This window comes from Callionymus lyra, chromosome 13, assembly GCF_982586985.1.
Source record: "Callionymus lyra chromosome 13, fCalLyr1.hap1.1, whole genome shotgun sequence".
NCBI lineage: Eukaryota > Metazoa > Chordata > Actinopteri > Syngnathiformes > Callionymidae > Callionymus > Callionymus lyra.
The window spans coordinates 8,945,168-8,959,822 of record NC_141830.1 but is presented as its reverse complement, the minus strand read 5'-3'; the positions used below and the strand labels follow the sequence as shown (position 1 = coordinate 8,959,822).

General features: G+C 37.7%; 1 protein-coding gene across 6 annotated transcripts in view; it reads right to left on the bottom strand.

Annotated features, from left to right (window-relative positions):
• Window positions 1-14,655, bottom strand: part of oxr1a (oxidation resistance 1a) — a 150,564-nt gene that overhangs the window by 9,107 nt on the left and 126,802 nt on the right. For all 6 annotated transcript variants that reach the window (XM_087805345.1, XM_087805344.1, XM_087805347.1 and 3 more), the window contains 5 exons: window positions 14,378-14,530; window positions 12,720-12,904; window positions 9,209-9,840; window positions 5,043-5,202; window positions 2,369-2,534 (listed from right to left, as the gene is read on the bottom strand). In XM_087805345.1, the coding sequence (XP_087661471.1) occupies window positions 2,369-2,534; window positions 5,043-5,202; window positions 9,209-9,840; window positions 12,720-12,904; window positions 14,378-14,530 (1,296 nt within the window). The remainder of the gene's footprint in view (window positions 1-2,368; window positions 2,535-5,042; window positions 5,203-9,208; window positions 9,841-12,719; window positions 12,905-14,377; window positions 14,531-14,655) is intronic.

Here is a 14,655-nt window from a genome sequence, read left to right as displayed (position 1 = left end):
TCCACACCTTTCTTAACATTCATCACAGTAAAAATGCTACTTGTATCACTGGAATCGTGTCGTGTCTGATAATATTGGTTTAATATAAATCAATTCAGGCTTAATTTTAACACACATACCTACACTTACTCAAACTATCCAAACTAACTCTCTAACACACGTAGGTTCCGAAAGGGGTCCAACAGAACCAGGGGGGCTTTATTTTGTGACAGCGCCTTTTAACAACAAACTACCATCGGCTAAACAAGCAAGTTAGCTTAGCTAGAGAGCTAGCATCGTCAAGACAACCGAAGTATCCGACAGTCCGTGAACTCAGCGCCGGGACATACACAGGTATACTTAGGGGTCAGAGTCTTGTCCGCCTCTTTCATCCTCCTGGAGAACATGTCTGTCCTTTCTGGGCGAGGCTGAAGCTGGAAAGTCTCATCCCAGATCCGGCAAGTTCTCCGTGGTGTCGCCCCGAGTCAAGCGAGTTGGTATGTAGCCTCGCAGCTCGACCAAAATAGAAACACTTTTTTTTTTTTTTTCCCCCTGTCGGTGTCCGAGTGACGAGTGATTTGTGTGACACTAAGATAAGCCAATCGAAACACCGGACACGAGGTCGGGTGGCTTTCTATTGGCTGACAAAAGAAAACGGAGGTTCCATCCCCCCTGACGGACGCACTTAAAGGTACAGTCACACCTGTCGTTGTTATCAATACGTCAATACTAAACCAAACGTGAGAATACTATTAAATAACACAAACAAGCTCCAGATATATAAACACAACTATTGTTTGGATTCTCTTTAGAGAAAGTTTTTGAACCAAGCTTCTCATTAAAAGTCCCAAAACAACCATAAAACAAATCATAAAAATGAGTTGATAACTTATATCAGAATCACAGATATATATACAATATAATATATATATAATACTCCCCACAACTTCTGTACTTCTGTAGTGTGTGCACGTGTACCAGGTTTATTGTTGTTGATATATATATATATATATATATAATATAATTAATTTATTCATTATTGTGGTTTCTTTACATGGTTTATTTGTTGTGCTAACTCTATTATTACAATTGTATATGTGTACTAATATTATTTGTATGTATGTTTATTATGTTTTTGTGAGCTGCTCTGACAATTGGATTTGGGAAGAATAAAGGTGTCAAATTATTTTCAGTAGCATTTCTTAAAGAAAATGTTCTCGAATGATTCCACTAATTCATGTATGTTAAGCTTAAATGACAAAACCATTGCATGTCATTTAAAAATACGAGTATTTTAGATGATCTTCAAAATGCGACAGATAACACTTAAAAACAAAGTAATTATAAATACTTTTAATGTATTATTTAATTTTTACATTTAATGTAAGAGTCTCTTTCATCTTTTATTCAAACTATTCCATTTTGTAGTGTCTTCCAAACACCAAACAAGTTGATGTGTTGTTTTAACAAACTGGTATTAAATGTTTTTTTCGGATAAGTAGTATAAACAGAAAGCACATGGAAGCTGACAAGCACATTCAGCTGGTCAGAGTAAGTAAGAGAGCAACAGCGAGGTACTGATTTATTCAAATGTAATAGATCATGTGGCCTCTTGTTTGCCAAAACCCCAGGGACAAACAAATCAGTCGCTTTGTTTCCTACATCATTCATTTACATTAAAATTTAAATCATTCCCTGGGGTTGCAACGTATCAATTCCAACATGAATGACCGGTTTCTTTTCTAGTTTGGTGATAGCCATGGAAACAGAGAACCTCCATATATATCCTTGAAGAAGACACTTTCAACAAAACCACCAACAATTTATCAACCCAAAGCCACTTGGTAAATAAATGTCCACAAGTTTGTATATGCTGTAGAAGGAGCGACACACCACGCTTTTTACCATTTGGCAAAAAGGATTTGCCAAATGTAAAGAAGCTTCCACACATGTGATGAAATACACTACACGCCAAAGAGGTCGAGGATTACACAAACATGCAAAACACTTTGGTTGGAAGTTCAGTGAAGTTCCAAGCAAAGCAAAGTGTTTGAATAAGTGAGAAGTGACATTTTTTTTTACTATCAAAGGAAGTATGCAGTGGTACACAAAGATGCAAAAAAAGTGGATTACAAACTGAGGCTTGAAAAACTACACATTTCTTCAAGATCAGGACGACACAAATACATTATTGATTATATAATGAAAGCAAATTAACTTTATGTTTAGCATGTGTACAACACAGGAACAATAAAGTAAAGATAATTAACAATTGACATCTGATCGCACAGATTATAGATTAATGGAGATTAGCTCATTAATCCATGTCTGTGGGCCTGGGTTGAGACAACACGACAGTTCAGACTAAAAGATGTGATGCAGGTCTTACCTCCCACTCTTTGACATTGAGGTCAGTTATGGGCTCCTCGTCCGCTGTTTCTGACACCTCGTTCTTCTTGACCACCATGAAGCCGGGCTCCTGGCCCACGCCCCGGACCCCCTCCCCGTACATATCGGGGCTCCACTGCATGAAGAACACGTACAGGTGGTCCGACCTGGAACAAGAGAGTCACAAGAGTCAAACGCAAGTTGTTTTGCACCAGATTTGATATTACTATAAATGTCTCAGAGGTTCATCCTGGTTTCCTCAGGGGCCACGTTATAACTTGGACTGGTGTCAAGCCAAAAACAACCAAAAATAGCAACAAAAATTAACCTTTAAAAAATATTTATATACCATTATACCTATGAAAATAACTTTTTTAATTCTAAACATAATCTCAGTATTTACTCAACCTTTCAGGTGCTAGAAATGTATATAACTCAGTTATATTAAGAGTTAATTCAATAATAAATACAAAATAAAACCTCTCAGAAACATACTACAGCGAGAGTCTAATTTAATAAAGTTGTGTTGACAAACACCTTCCAATGGTTGTGTCATATGATCCTATTTAAAAAGAAATAGCAAAAAAAAACTCTCTATATCCTCACTCTATTCTTGATCATGATGACGTATGACCGAAGAGAAGACGGATGGATAGAACTTTATTAACTCCTTGGGAAAATTCCTTTGGGAAATTAGGCGCCCAGTCACCAGACAGCAACTGACATAAGAGGGCACGCTGATCAATAAGAGCGTAAATAATAAATAAATAAGAATGTAGAGTACTAGCTGAAGGACCAGGCGTCGCCCTAGATTTTTACAAGAACATTTAGTTTTAAATACTTTATTGTCCCTTAAACTCTTGCCTGGACTTAAAAGAATGATCGCGACAGAGTTTGAAAAATGAGTGTTGGACTTTTAAAAGGCTGTAACTTGCTCGATATTTGAGCTAAATACCTCTTGTTTATGTTAAACCTTCCCTGAAACAAGACAAAGAAAATGAGCCTATTCTATTCTATTCTATTAAGTCCAAGAAGATATCTGTAGGAACTGTTAGCGAACCAAGCTGACTCAATATTATATATATATATATATATATATATATATATATGAATATAAAGTGCCATTTCATCTACAGTTTAAATTGTTAGCCAAATACAAAGGATACACTTAGATCCATACACCCCCCAATACCGAGATTTCAATTTCAAGACAAACTTTAAAAGTTATTAACATTTAAAATGTATTAACTACTATAATTAAACCATAGATGTTTGTCCAGCCAGTGACTCCACGACAGAGAGACGACTTTAAAGAACCCAAAACATGTTGTGTCTCCACTAAGTGAGCCCAGCTCTCTTCTGCGTGCACTAATAGGGTTAAGGTTAATTGATGTTCCAGTAAAACAAGACAGTGTGAAACCACTTAAAGGCAAGAGATGCTTCTGATGTTTTAAAAAGGTTGCTGTGGAAGAAGTAAACACAGCCGGGTTGCTGTTGGCACGAGAGATCTGTGGGAGACTCTGTAAACGCTGCTCAGTGTCATGTTGGGTTCAACTCAATGGTCTTTCTTTATCACTTTCCAGAACAGACGCATCATGTGGCTCGTCCCACATCTAGGTCAAGTTATAGACTCTTAACAAAGGAAGTATGGAGCGGTTGTGTTGCAAGACTGACCAGCTTAGGGTCAACCCCCCCCCCCCACACACACTCAAAGATCCATCCTTAATATCCGATGGAAGGTTGCAAATATGGCATCTTTGTCGCTGAATCTTCAGCCACGACAGCCAACAGCGTTGAGTCACATATCGGAGTTGTTTTTTTTTTTTATCCTGAGGCGGCATGTGCTGTAGCTTAGCAACATGTGTATAACAACAACAGACTTCTGAAGTCCGTCCCGGTTAATGAATTGAGGGGGATTTTGCTGTCATCACTGCACTCAAATGCATCATTAAGACTCCTTCACGGTGCCGTGACGAACAAACAAACGGTGTTGGTTGAAGGTCTAAAACATCCTAGACAACAGTACATGATGTGTGACATGACATGATTTCTGCTTGTTAAAAACCTTGTCCAGGGGAACTCTGTTGTTTTGTATCATTAGTGATGATGACAAATGTTATGCCATGAGTCCACAGATAAGTAATAAAGGCTATCATTAAGGGGCACTGTATAAGAAAAAAATAAATATAGACAAAATATACATAACAATACACTTAACAAAGTCCTTTTATGGTTCACATTTCAAACAAGTGAATAAAATAAAACATCTTTTTTTAAATATTTATAGTGTTTGTTCATTCTTATGTTGCAATTCAAATTCCGGCCGCTAGATGGCATCAGTCGCTAAAGGAACTAGGAAATCCTGCGAGATCCAGACGATGACTGAGGACGAGAGGATACAGTTGCCTCAAAGCTAATGTGTGGACATATTTTTTTTATTTGAAAACGAATAAGAGCAGTTTTATTTTGTCATTTGTTAAGAGTCATGTCGTCTTTAAATACTGCAACACCAGAGTCAAGTACTTGACAATACAACTTACTATTTCTATATGCAGTATCACAATATCCTGATTCCATAGTTCAGGAAAAAAAACTCAATTTTCCTTTTAAACAAGAAGCATACTAGTTACCAGTTTACACGCTGATCTATGTGAAATAAGAAACAAGCTCCTCACCTCTCCTGGGGCACAGAGAACCAATACTCGTGCTTCTTGCCCTGCTGGGCGTACTGCTGCATGGAGGCGCTGGCGTTGGAAACAAACGTCTTCTTCATGGGCTTCCCCACCCGCAAACACAGGAACTTGTGAGAGCGCTGCTTCCGTCTCTCGGTGGACCCTGAATATTTAGGAAAATCGAAATAAATCATAAAAATACATTCGTTATTTGCAGGAGCTCATTTGTTGATAACGCCTGGTGGATCCGTTTTTTAAAGTCTTTTAGCGTAACAAGGCGAGACAGAACATTTTTTACAACTTTTTACATCAACATTTACAACTAATATTCTCCCTTTCTCTTGTTAAATCTGCAATTGCAACCTGTAAATCCTGTTTAAAATCCCAATTAAAAAAGCTACTCCATTGATTATTTTGGCCAACTTTCAAGTAACCTGACAGGAAGTAATACGAGTATTTATTTTAATAAAAAAATTCTCTTCTCTCTTTTCTTATCTTTTCCATCTTAACTGTTCAATTAAAGCTAATTAAATGATAAAAATTTGATGAGATGATCTTTATCTTTTTAACTGTGGAACAAACATGTAAGTAAGTAAGTAAGTAATTTTATTTATATAGCGCTTTTCCAGACCAGCGCTTAAACAATCAAAACAATATTCAATAAAGTATATAATTTAAAAAGGGCAAGATAAAACTGATAACACAACAGGAGTCCCTGAACTTTGATATAAAATGGATGGCTGCAAAATATCATCTCATGGGCCTATGCTATTGAATCTTAGATGCAACAGAAAACATCATGATTATTTTGGATTTAATCAGTCAAGAAATCAACTTTAATTAAATAAAATATTCTGTTTTCATTGTAGCCATTAGCACAGTTAATCACAGTTTCTACTATTGTCTTGGGTTTTAATCAGTGTTTAAATACAACAATGTATAGAAAAAAGAAATACAATGTTTAGTTAAATATTTAACAATTGGTTCATGAATAAAACAGCCATTGAAAATCCCCGACAAAAAGTATGGTAATAAGACACTAAAAACTCTCTCTAGTTCTCGAAATAATAGTGTCATTTGAAAGTTGGTACAGTGACCTGAGCTTCCTTCAGCAACAACATGAAGAACAAAAAAAAACACCCAAAACTAAGTGTGCTGCAGAGACTTCTACCATTACATTCTATCAACTGGACAATACTGCCTCTGGACGTGGAGTGACATCCCCGTGACATTGTTCGAGCGGGAACCGTCATCTCCTGCTTCTGCGGCACAAACTAACGGGAACATTCGTGCTCCAAAAATATTCACAGGCTTGTGCAAACAAAGCTGAGTTTAACATATTCAATTTCCTGGATGCATTCATTTGCCGTTAATGCACCTTGTGTTTGGACCGTTCCGCGTGTGGTCTGTACTTATGTGCACAGAATAAAGGGCAGCGCTGCCGAGACGCCGGTAAATTACCGCCCTTTTTCCTCCACAACGCTCAGCTCTGCCGGTCATAATGATCGCGAGGGAGGAAATGACAAAGTGTCCCCACGCCGTCTAGATTGTGTTCTTCTCCGGGAGACTAATCTGGCAGGAGTTACAGCTTTGTGTCTCCTCACACTGGGCCAAAGTGGATGGGTTTGAGTGGCAGGAGCCGTTTGTCACGGTGGGGGGGCCACGAGAGAGAGAGAGAGAGAGAACCCCACGCTGAGATCAGAACGCCATTAAATACACATGAATAAAGAATACTAAGAGCAGCAAGAACAAAATAGTCCAGGATTTCTGCATTTTAATATACAATGTAAGTGTTTTTTAAGAAAAAAAACTGAGGAAATTAAGATATATGGAGCCTCGAAGAATAAAAAAAATAATGTCTCGATCAGACTCATACTCACTGTTAAGGATAGCTTGGTAAATATTCATTTTGTTTGGCCCCAACAACTCAACCGCAATAGGATTGTGACCCCTTGTGTGATTGAGCCTGACACCTCCGACCTTGAAACTAAAAGATCTATATGTGGTGAAGCTTGAAAGCAAGACTTGCCGTTGATTAAAGGTTCAAAGAAATCAATATTTGCTGAGAACAACATATATATATATATATATATATATATACAGCATTTACACAACGTTTACTGGACACACATGCCATATTTTACTGTGGTTCCCCAAGCGTCCCTTTGGATTGTATTAATGTGGCCCTAATGAGTTCAAAAAGAAAAAAACTCCTACAGGAACCAACTATTTATATTTTCATTTATTTCTACTTATTCAATACACTATTCAATTTCCATTCAAATAGATTTTTTATTAATAAATATAAATGAATATTTAAAGACATTTAACAAAATGTTTAAAATAAATACAAAATTGTGTTAAATACCTTAAAAATAACAATTTTAGCTGAATTTATTTTTTAATTTAAGGCCCAATCCCATTTCTCTTTTCTTCGGGCTTCCTCATTCCTCAAGCTTATTCCTCAAAGCTGGTCCTCAAAACTAAGGAAGAAGGCTTAGAAATGGGATCAAACACAGGTATATAGACTACAAACACAAATTGTTGTAGGTCAGATCCCCAGGAGGAGAAATTCTTTAGTTAGCTTGACTATCTCACAACATGCTAACGTAGCAAGTTCACATTAGCGGTAGCAACATTAAAATGCTAATATTGTCTCAAGTCTTTCATCGAACGTTTACTTATTAGTGTGATTGTGTGACTTTTGACCACATCTAATTGAATATACAGCACATTGTATCAAACGTGTTCTCTTTGTGATTAAAAATGCAGTTTTTGTTATAGATGATTGTTTTAAAATACTGACCCAAACGATCGTTCATGTTTTTTTTAAACCAGATTTTTCATCCAACAACTTACCTCAAGCTAAACCAGGAGGTTCAGTGGTGTTATTGTGTTACCATTATATTCAAGCTTTCCGCGTCATATATATTTTCGCTCGCCCACACAAGAGTCACCTTCCAAAATGCGCCCCCTTTTGTTGGTGTATTTGCCCACAACTGTACTAGTTTCGAGGAAAGGAACCGAGAACGTGAAGAAACCCTTTGTTGATGTTTTTCATCCGTTTTTAATCATCGCTTTGGTGTTTGCCTTTGGACACGAGGTGCGTTTGCAGCGTCGCCCGGTTTGATGGGCTTTTTTTTGCTTATCGCTCACACCGGTCCAGACCACCGGCGCCTCAGATCAAAGTGTTGCATTAAGCTCCGTGGACGAAGCCGGACGGCTCCGCCAAGCCGATAATCACTAAGAGGCTACGACACCCCCGTCTTTATGGGCCAATTACGAGCAGCGACGCAGGGAGGGAGCAGAAAGGTTATCAAGCGGCAACACGACGCATTCTGACCAAAACATAGTGACTTTGATAGTTCCTGGACAAACTAGAATGTTGATGTAGAAGAAATCACTTTGAATAAGTGACAAAATAGTGGGGGTACTGTAACGATATTAAACAGCAATGTTTGTATTTTTTCTAACCTTCAAATAATATTCCATATTTATCATAGTTATTTTATGTTATATATTTTCAAAACAAAGTATATACAATAAAATAACTAAAGGGCAAAAATGTCGTTGAGTCGAGTTGTAATTAAACTTTCATGTGTTGGATGCAGTCATCGCGTCCTTCGCGGCTAAAGGAACATTAAAACCCAGAGAATATAGGTATGACTGAGGACGAGAGGATACAGTCGACTCCAGCAGCTTTTAAAGCTGATGTTTGGACATATTTTGGTTTCAAAACAAATGAAAGCTGTTACCACTTCGTCAAGAGTCTTAGAGTATGTGAAGTCAAGTACTCGGACAATACTACAACGATACGGTATCACAATATATTGCATTGTTGCAAATGTATCGCGATACGTATTATATCAACAGATTCTTGCGAATACACACCCAGAGTGAAAATACTCAGGCTATAAATCGAATGTGAATAAGACTCAAATTTTGATATTAAACTACTCCCCAAACCAAGAAATCCAATCAAATTATCAAATGAACTGGAAATCTACAAAACTAAAATATCTTGTAACTTGCATCAAAAGTAAAAGAGGTAACGTAAATTATAAAAAAAATGAATGAAGATATTCAGAAAGACTTTAACTGCTGGTCTGTGTTTACTTTAGACTTTTGGTTCACCCATAGTGAAATAAAATGTAAATATTTCCACCAACCTTCAGAGGAGTTTTGCATTCCTTCCTTTGCTTCCTTCTCTACATTCTCCTCCTTTCCTTGTTGCATAGTATCTGATTTAGAGTCATCGTTCCCCTCGTTCGCGTCCTCCGGTCTGTGTCCGTCGCTAGAGGCTGCCGAGCTCCGACAGTCTGGGAGTGAGGTGTCCTGGCTGGTAGTGGTGCTGCTGGTAGTGGTGGGTGTGCTCGTGGGCTTCTCTAAACTCTGCTGCTTAGGTCCGACAGGCGAGTGGATCTCACTCTCTGCGACAGTGTCCCGCGGGAGGTCCTCCTCGGTCACCGAGGCCCTCGCCGCCGCTGGGGCCGCCGCTGGGGCCGCCGCCTCGGAACCCCGGGCGGCGGGGGCGCCCGTGGCTTCCACCTGCGTGACGGTCTGCACGGACTCCGAGGAGGCGCCCAAGGACTTGTCCAGGCGCACGTCCTCGTTGGAGGCCTGCTCCTCCTCTCGGATGGGGGACAGCTCGGACTCCGTGAAGACGTCTTCCGAGATCGAGCCCTCGGTGCTGCGCGGCGGCGCCGTGCTGCCGCTGTCGTTCGCTCCGGGCTCCCGTAGCCGGGGCTCGGGCTCCCTCTGCTGGGAGGGGTGTCTCTCGGCTGGTAGAGGCTCCAGATCACTGTGAAAGTAAAATAAATATTACACCTCATACATCAGCAAGTGACCTACCCCTCAGGTTAAAGGGCACCTAATGTGCTGATTTAAGTGTCTCTTAAATCGTTCTAGGACCTCTAATACACTCATCAGTATATTTCTTTTTGCACAAAACTCTTATTTAATAAAGATATTTACATTAGAAAATATGCTTAAGCCCCGCCCACTTATAATACGCCGCTTAAGTCTCGTCCGAGCAACCACGCCCACTCTGCTCTGATTGGTCACAAAACACAAGCTGCATTCAAGGACTCTCGTATATTTCAAACTCACCCCTAAATCTCCCATTTTGTACATTAAAAACGAATAATAAAAATAAGGTTTGCTGCTTAATGTACAGATTACAAAAACACCCTAAGGGCAGAAGTAACTCTCACCATGTTTAAATAGATATTTATTTTGTTTCACGATTAACATGTAGGTTCTTAACTGATTTAGGGCTTCTAGGGGAGGACACCTGCACCAGTGTGACATCAGAATGTATAATTTAAACCGTGATCTCATTTGGCGAGATTTCAGACGGGAGAGAACTTTATTAAGTAATAACTTAAAAACGAAGCAACGTCATGATGAATGAACTACTGCATTTTGAAGAGGACGACTTCAACATTTACAACATATGAATTAGTCAGGAGAGTTGGGTTTTCACATTAGGTGCCCTTTAAGAAGATTACTCGTCTTCCAAGTCTCTACAGGTACGTGTTGCTAAGCTAGTGATATTAAGCTAGCATCTTAAGACTTGGATGAAGTAACAAACCCGCGAAGTAGTGAGTTTTTAATTTCGTATTTTAAATTAACATCATTTATCTTAACTTTTGAACTCAACATTCCATCCCTCTCAACAACTCCCATAGAATCGCTGACCTGAACAGCTCCCGTAATGCTTTGCCGCCCAGCCAACCAATCAAAGCCATCAATCTGTTCTGATACAGCAATGCAGAATTTGAATACAGTTCTGTAGCGACTGATACACCGTAACTTAATAGAGCAATGTGTAGAAAGGCATCATGGGAGTTCACTGTGTTGTTAGCAAGTAAGGTGGGTGTGATTATTATTACCTTCCTTCAAATAAATGAAATGTTTGTAACAGAGTGAACAAAGACAAAGAACTGTGTCGGTCCTGACTGAAACTTAAAAAAAACATTGTTAATTATTTAGCACCATGTGCAAGAATAATGTGCAACTGTAACAAAGACTGATCCGAGCACAACCGAGACCTAATAATAGTCAGAAGCGACGTTGAATTCTGAATTCATTAACCCTCCTATGATTTTCATTTTTGGAGTGCACACTGAAGGAATTCAAGCGTCGGCTGGTCGCTGATGCAATCCGACAATGGTTGCAGTCAAGAGTTCGAGGAGGGAGAACATTGTTCTAAAAGGCAGTTCAAGAGGGTCATGGAGGGGTTAGGTTCCGTCTGTAACAAATATCCTCGTACTTTCTTCAAAACACTGTTAAAATATCATAACAAAAAATATTATTTGCAATAATGCAGCTAGCATTGCTAATGCTAGGTAGGCTAATACCTGCTTTATTCCTTTACACCCGATTTTTCTGAAAATAATACAAAATAATAATAAATAATTGTATTAATTCATAGATAAATGCAAAAATAAAGTAAACATGCGAATAAATATAAACATATTGAATTCAAATAATAAATAACTTCTGATTTAATTTATTATTTTGTTTCTGCATTTTTGGACATTTGTTTATACATTTAAAGTTTTAATTATTTGTACATTTCATTGTGTATTTTATTATCAGAACATTTATTAATTGATGCATTTATGTTTTTATTCATTTCCATTTTTTTTACTTTCCTCTTTCAATTCTTTTAACATTTCTATGGCAGAATACAAACTGAAAAAAATCAGAATTTATTCCTGCATTTTTGTATTTGTGAATGCGTAAAATTCAAAAAAATACATTTAGTTATAGTTTTATACATTTATGAATACTTTTGTCATTTACCGTCCGTCATGTTCTTCAAGCCTGCATTTTAATAGCTTAGTAAATTCTCATTTTAGCAATAAAATTAGTAACAACATATTCTTGCTTTCACGTTTTTAAGCAGAGCAATAGTTAAATATACACGATATAGTGTTTTATATTTGCTGACTTTGGTCTGGGGTTACATTGTGCAGGTCTTTAGATGACTGTTAATAAATGACATTGAAATATTGAAAATATTTTGACGTCACTGATATTTTTGGGCCATTTTTAGGTCAAAGTAAAACATACAAATGAAAAAGTTAGAATTTCTTGATGAAGAAAATACCAAGTATCCCTATATAGATGTTTTTTTTTTTATTGAAAATGATACTAAAAATAAAAAGAGAAAATATATTTAAATATAACAAAATATGAATCTATATAACTGACAATACATTTAAATATATTCATGTTTATGATAAATTGCTCCTTTTAAATGTATATTGCAAAAACTTAACCAATGTGATCACTTTCAGTTTCTGAACCAATAGGAGAATTTCATGAAGAAGTAGTAATACTACTAATAATAATAATAATATGTCAAAGCCTCATTGGTCATTAGCCATTTCTCTTAGAGCGATCTGATTGGTCAGCACAGGTTTGTGTGTTTAAAAAGCATCAGATGGATCGACTCATTTTGATGTGATCGATAATGTCTAAAGCAAAGAATTTAAGAACATGTGTCACTACATCTTGAGAGCTTTTTGTTTATCATGCTAGCTGCTAGATATTAATGTCTATTAATGTTTCTGATTTATAACTGATTCTGGGCAAAAATATTGATTTCAATTACAGTTTTTATAGTCAAAAGGACACGGTTGTGTACATGTCACCCGGGTGTTCACATACTCTGGCACGGCCTCTCTGGTCTTGGGGTCAGTGATCTCCTTGAAGATGGCCGCCGACTGCACCTCCTCCAGCGGACACATGATCCCGTACTCCTCGCAGCCGTGGGCGAGGACCAGAGGGTCCATCCGGTGCGGATCAAACATGATATTGTTGGGCGTCACCAGCAACACCCCGCTCACGGCACCCTGTGGCAACAAAAAAAAAAAAACATACAGCAAAAGAATCCATGAGAGGAATCAATAGACACACGAATGCAACAGCATAGCGTTTTCATTCCGCACAAAAGATAATCAAAAGCTGCAGCGTCACCTAAACTACTGCGAGCCGAATCCATTTGGAGACCACAAATGTCCTAAATCAAGTAGAAGTCATCGACTGTCGGCAGCGACTACTTCAATGCTTTTATTCGGTACCTGGAAGTGAATCAACAACGGCTCGATAACATGGATCTGTTGTGTGTGTGAGGGCAGGAGAGCTGCCCGGACACACACCGACACACCGTGAGTGATGGAGGAAACATTGCACGAGAACACGGCTCGTGATCCGTCCACATCAAACGACAGTTAATTCATCCTGTGATTGACTGAGGCTCAGGGTCACACGAGCGATCAAAGGGCTTTCAACGCTGAACCAAAGTTTAGTGCGTTTTCTTGGTGACTTTATAATAATAACTTTTATTTATTGATCACAACCTTATCCCGAACATTTGTAATGAACTAGTTTATTCTTTTAAGTGAAAAGTATTTAATGACTTAAAGATGCGAGGTATTATTGATTACATTTCTCCTTCTATTTAACCCTTGTGTTATCTCTGGGTCAAGGTGACCCGGAGCCAAGGCTTAAGTAGAGAATAGAATCATTGACTGTAACATTTCAAATTCTAAAGCTTTGAATTTTTTGGATAACTTTTTTTATTTGTTTGAATAATCATTTGAAATAATTTCTATATTAAAATGTTTCATTTGTTTTAAAATAATTGAATTTAATATTTTTTTGCTCAATCATTTTTGAATATCGAACTCAATAATTTTCTTTATTGAAATTTGTTTTTACAATTTAAAAAATAGTTTAATTAAATGACAAGTTTGTTGAAATATTTGCTTTTTTGAATTATATACTTTAAAAAAACAAACATTTTTTTATGGATAAAATCTGATATTCTAATTCAAATAGTTAATAACTTTTCTAAATTCAACATTTAATTTTAAAGTTTAATAGTGCCAGCAGACAATACTGAATTTAAAACTCTATGACATAGATATTTGTTCAGGCTATTCCTTGATTTTCTGGAACTCCTGTTGTGTTATCAGTTTTATCTTGACCTTTAAAGTATATACTTTATATAATATTGTTTTGATTGTTTAAGCGCTTTGTGACCCTGGTCTGGAAAAGCGCTATATAAATACAAATTACTTACTTACATACATATAGCTAAATATAAAATGTACTGCTTTGAAAAAAAAGGTAAATAAAAACCCATAATATAATACAAAGTCACAGCTTAAAACTCAATATTCTGATGGCACTAATATACTTTCATATGCATAAGGGTTTTATATTTATATTAAGGAAATAAATACACACAAAATGTGTGCGTTTGAAAATGAGTTGTGTAGTTGTCGACAGTGATGATCCCCTAAGAGAACTCTGATCTTTACCTTGCCATCGGTGATATATTTGCAGTTGATCTTGAGGAATTTTTCCGTCAGAGCCTCTTCCTCCTCGGAGGTGGATGACACCACTCTTGACTTGCGCAGCGCCGAGAAGAACGGGCCGTGAACTCCTTCTGGTCTTGGGGGTCCATCGGAGTCCTGGGGAAGGAAGAGCAGGAAGAAAGAAGTGAGCGAGCGACCTCCACGTGTGATCGTAAAACCCACGTGCCACGAGAAACTGTTGGGATAATGAGGAGCAACAAGCCCGGTTCACTGCGTTGCTG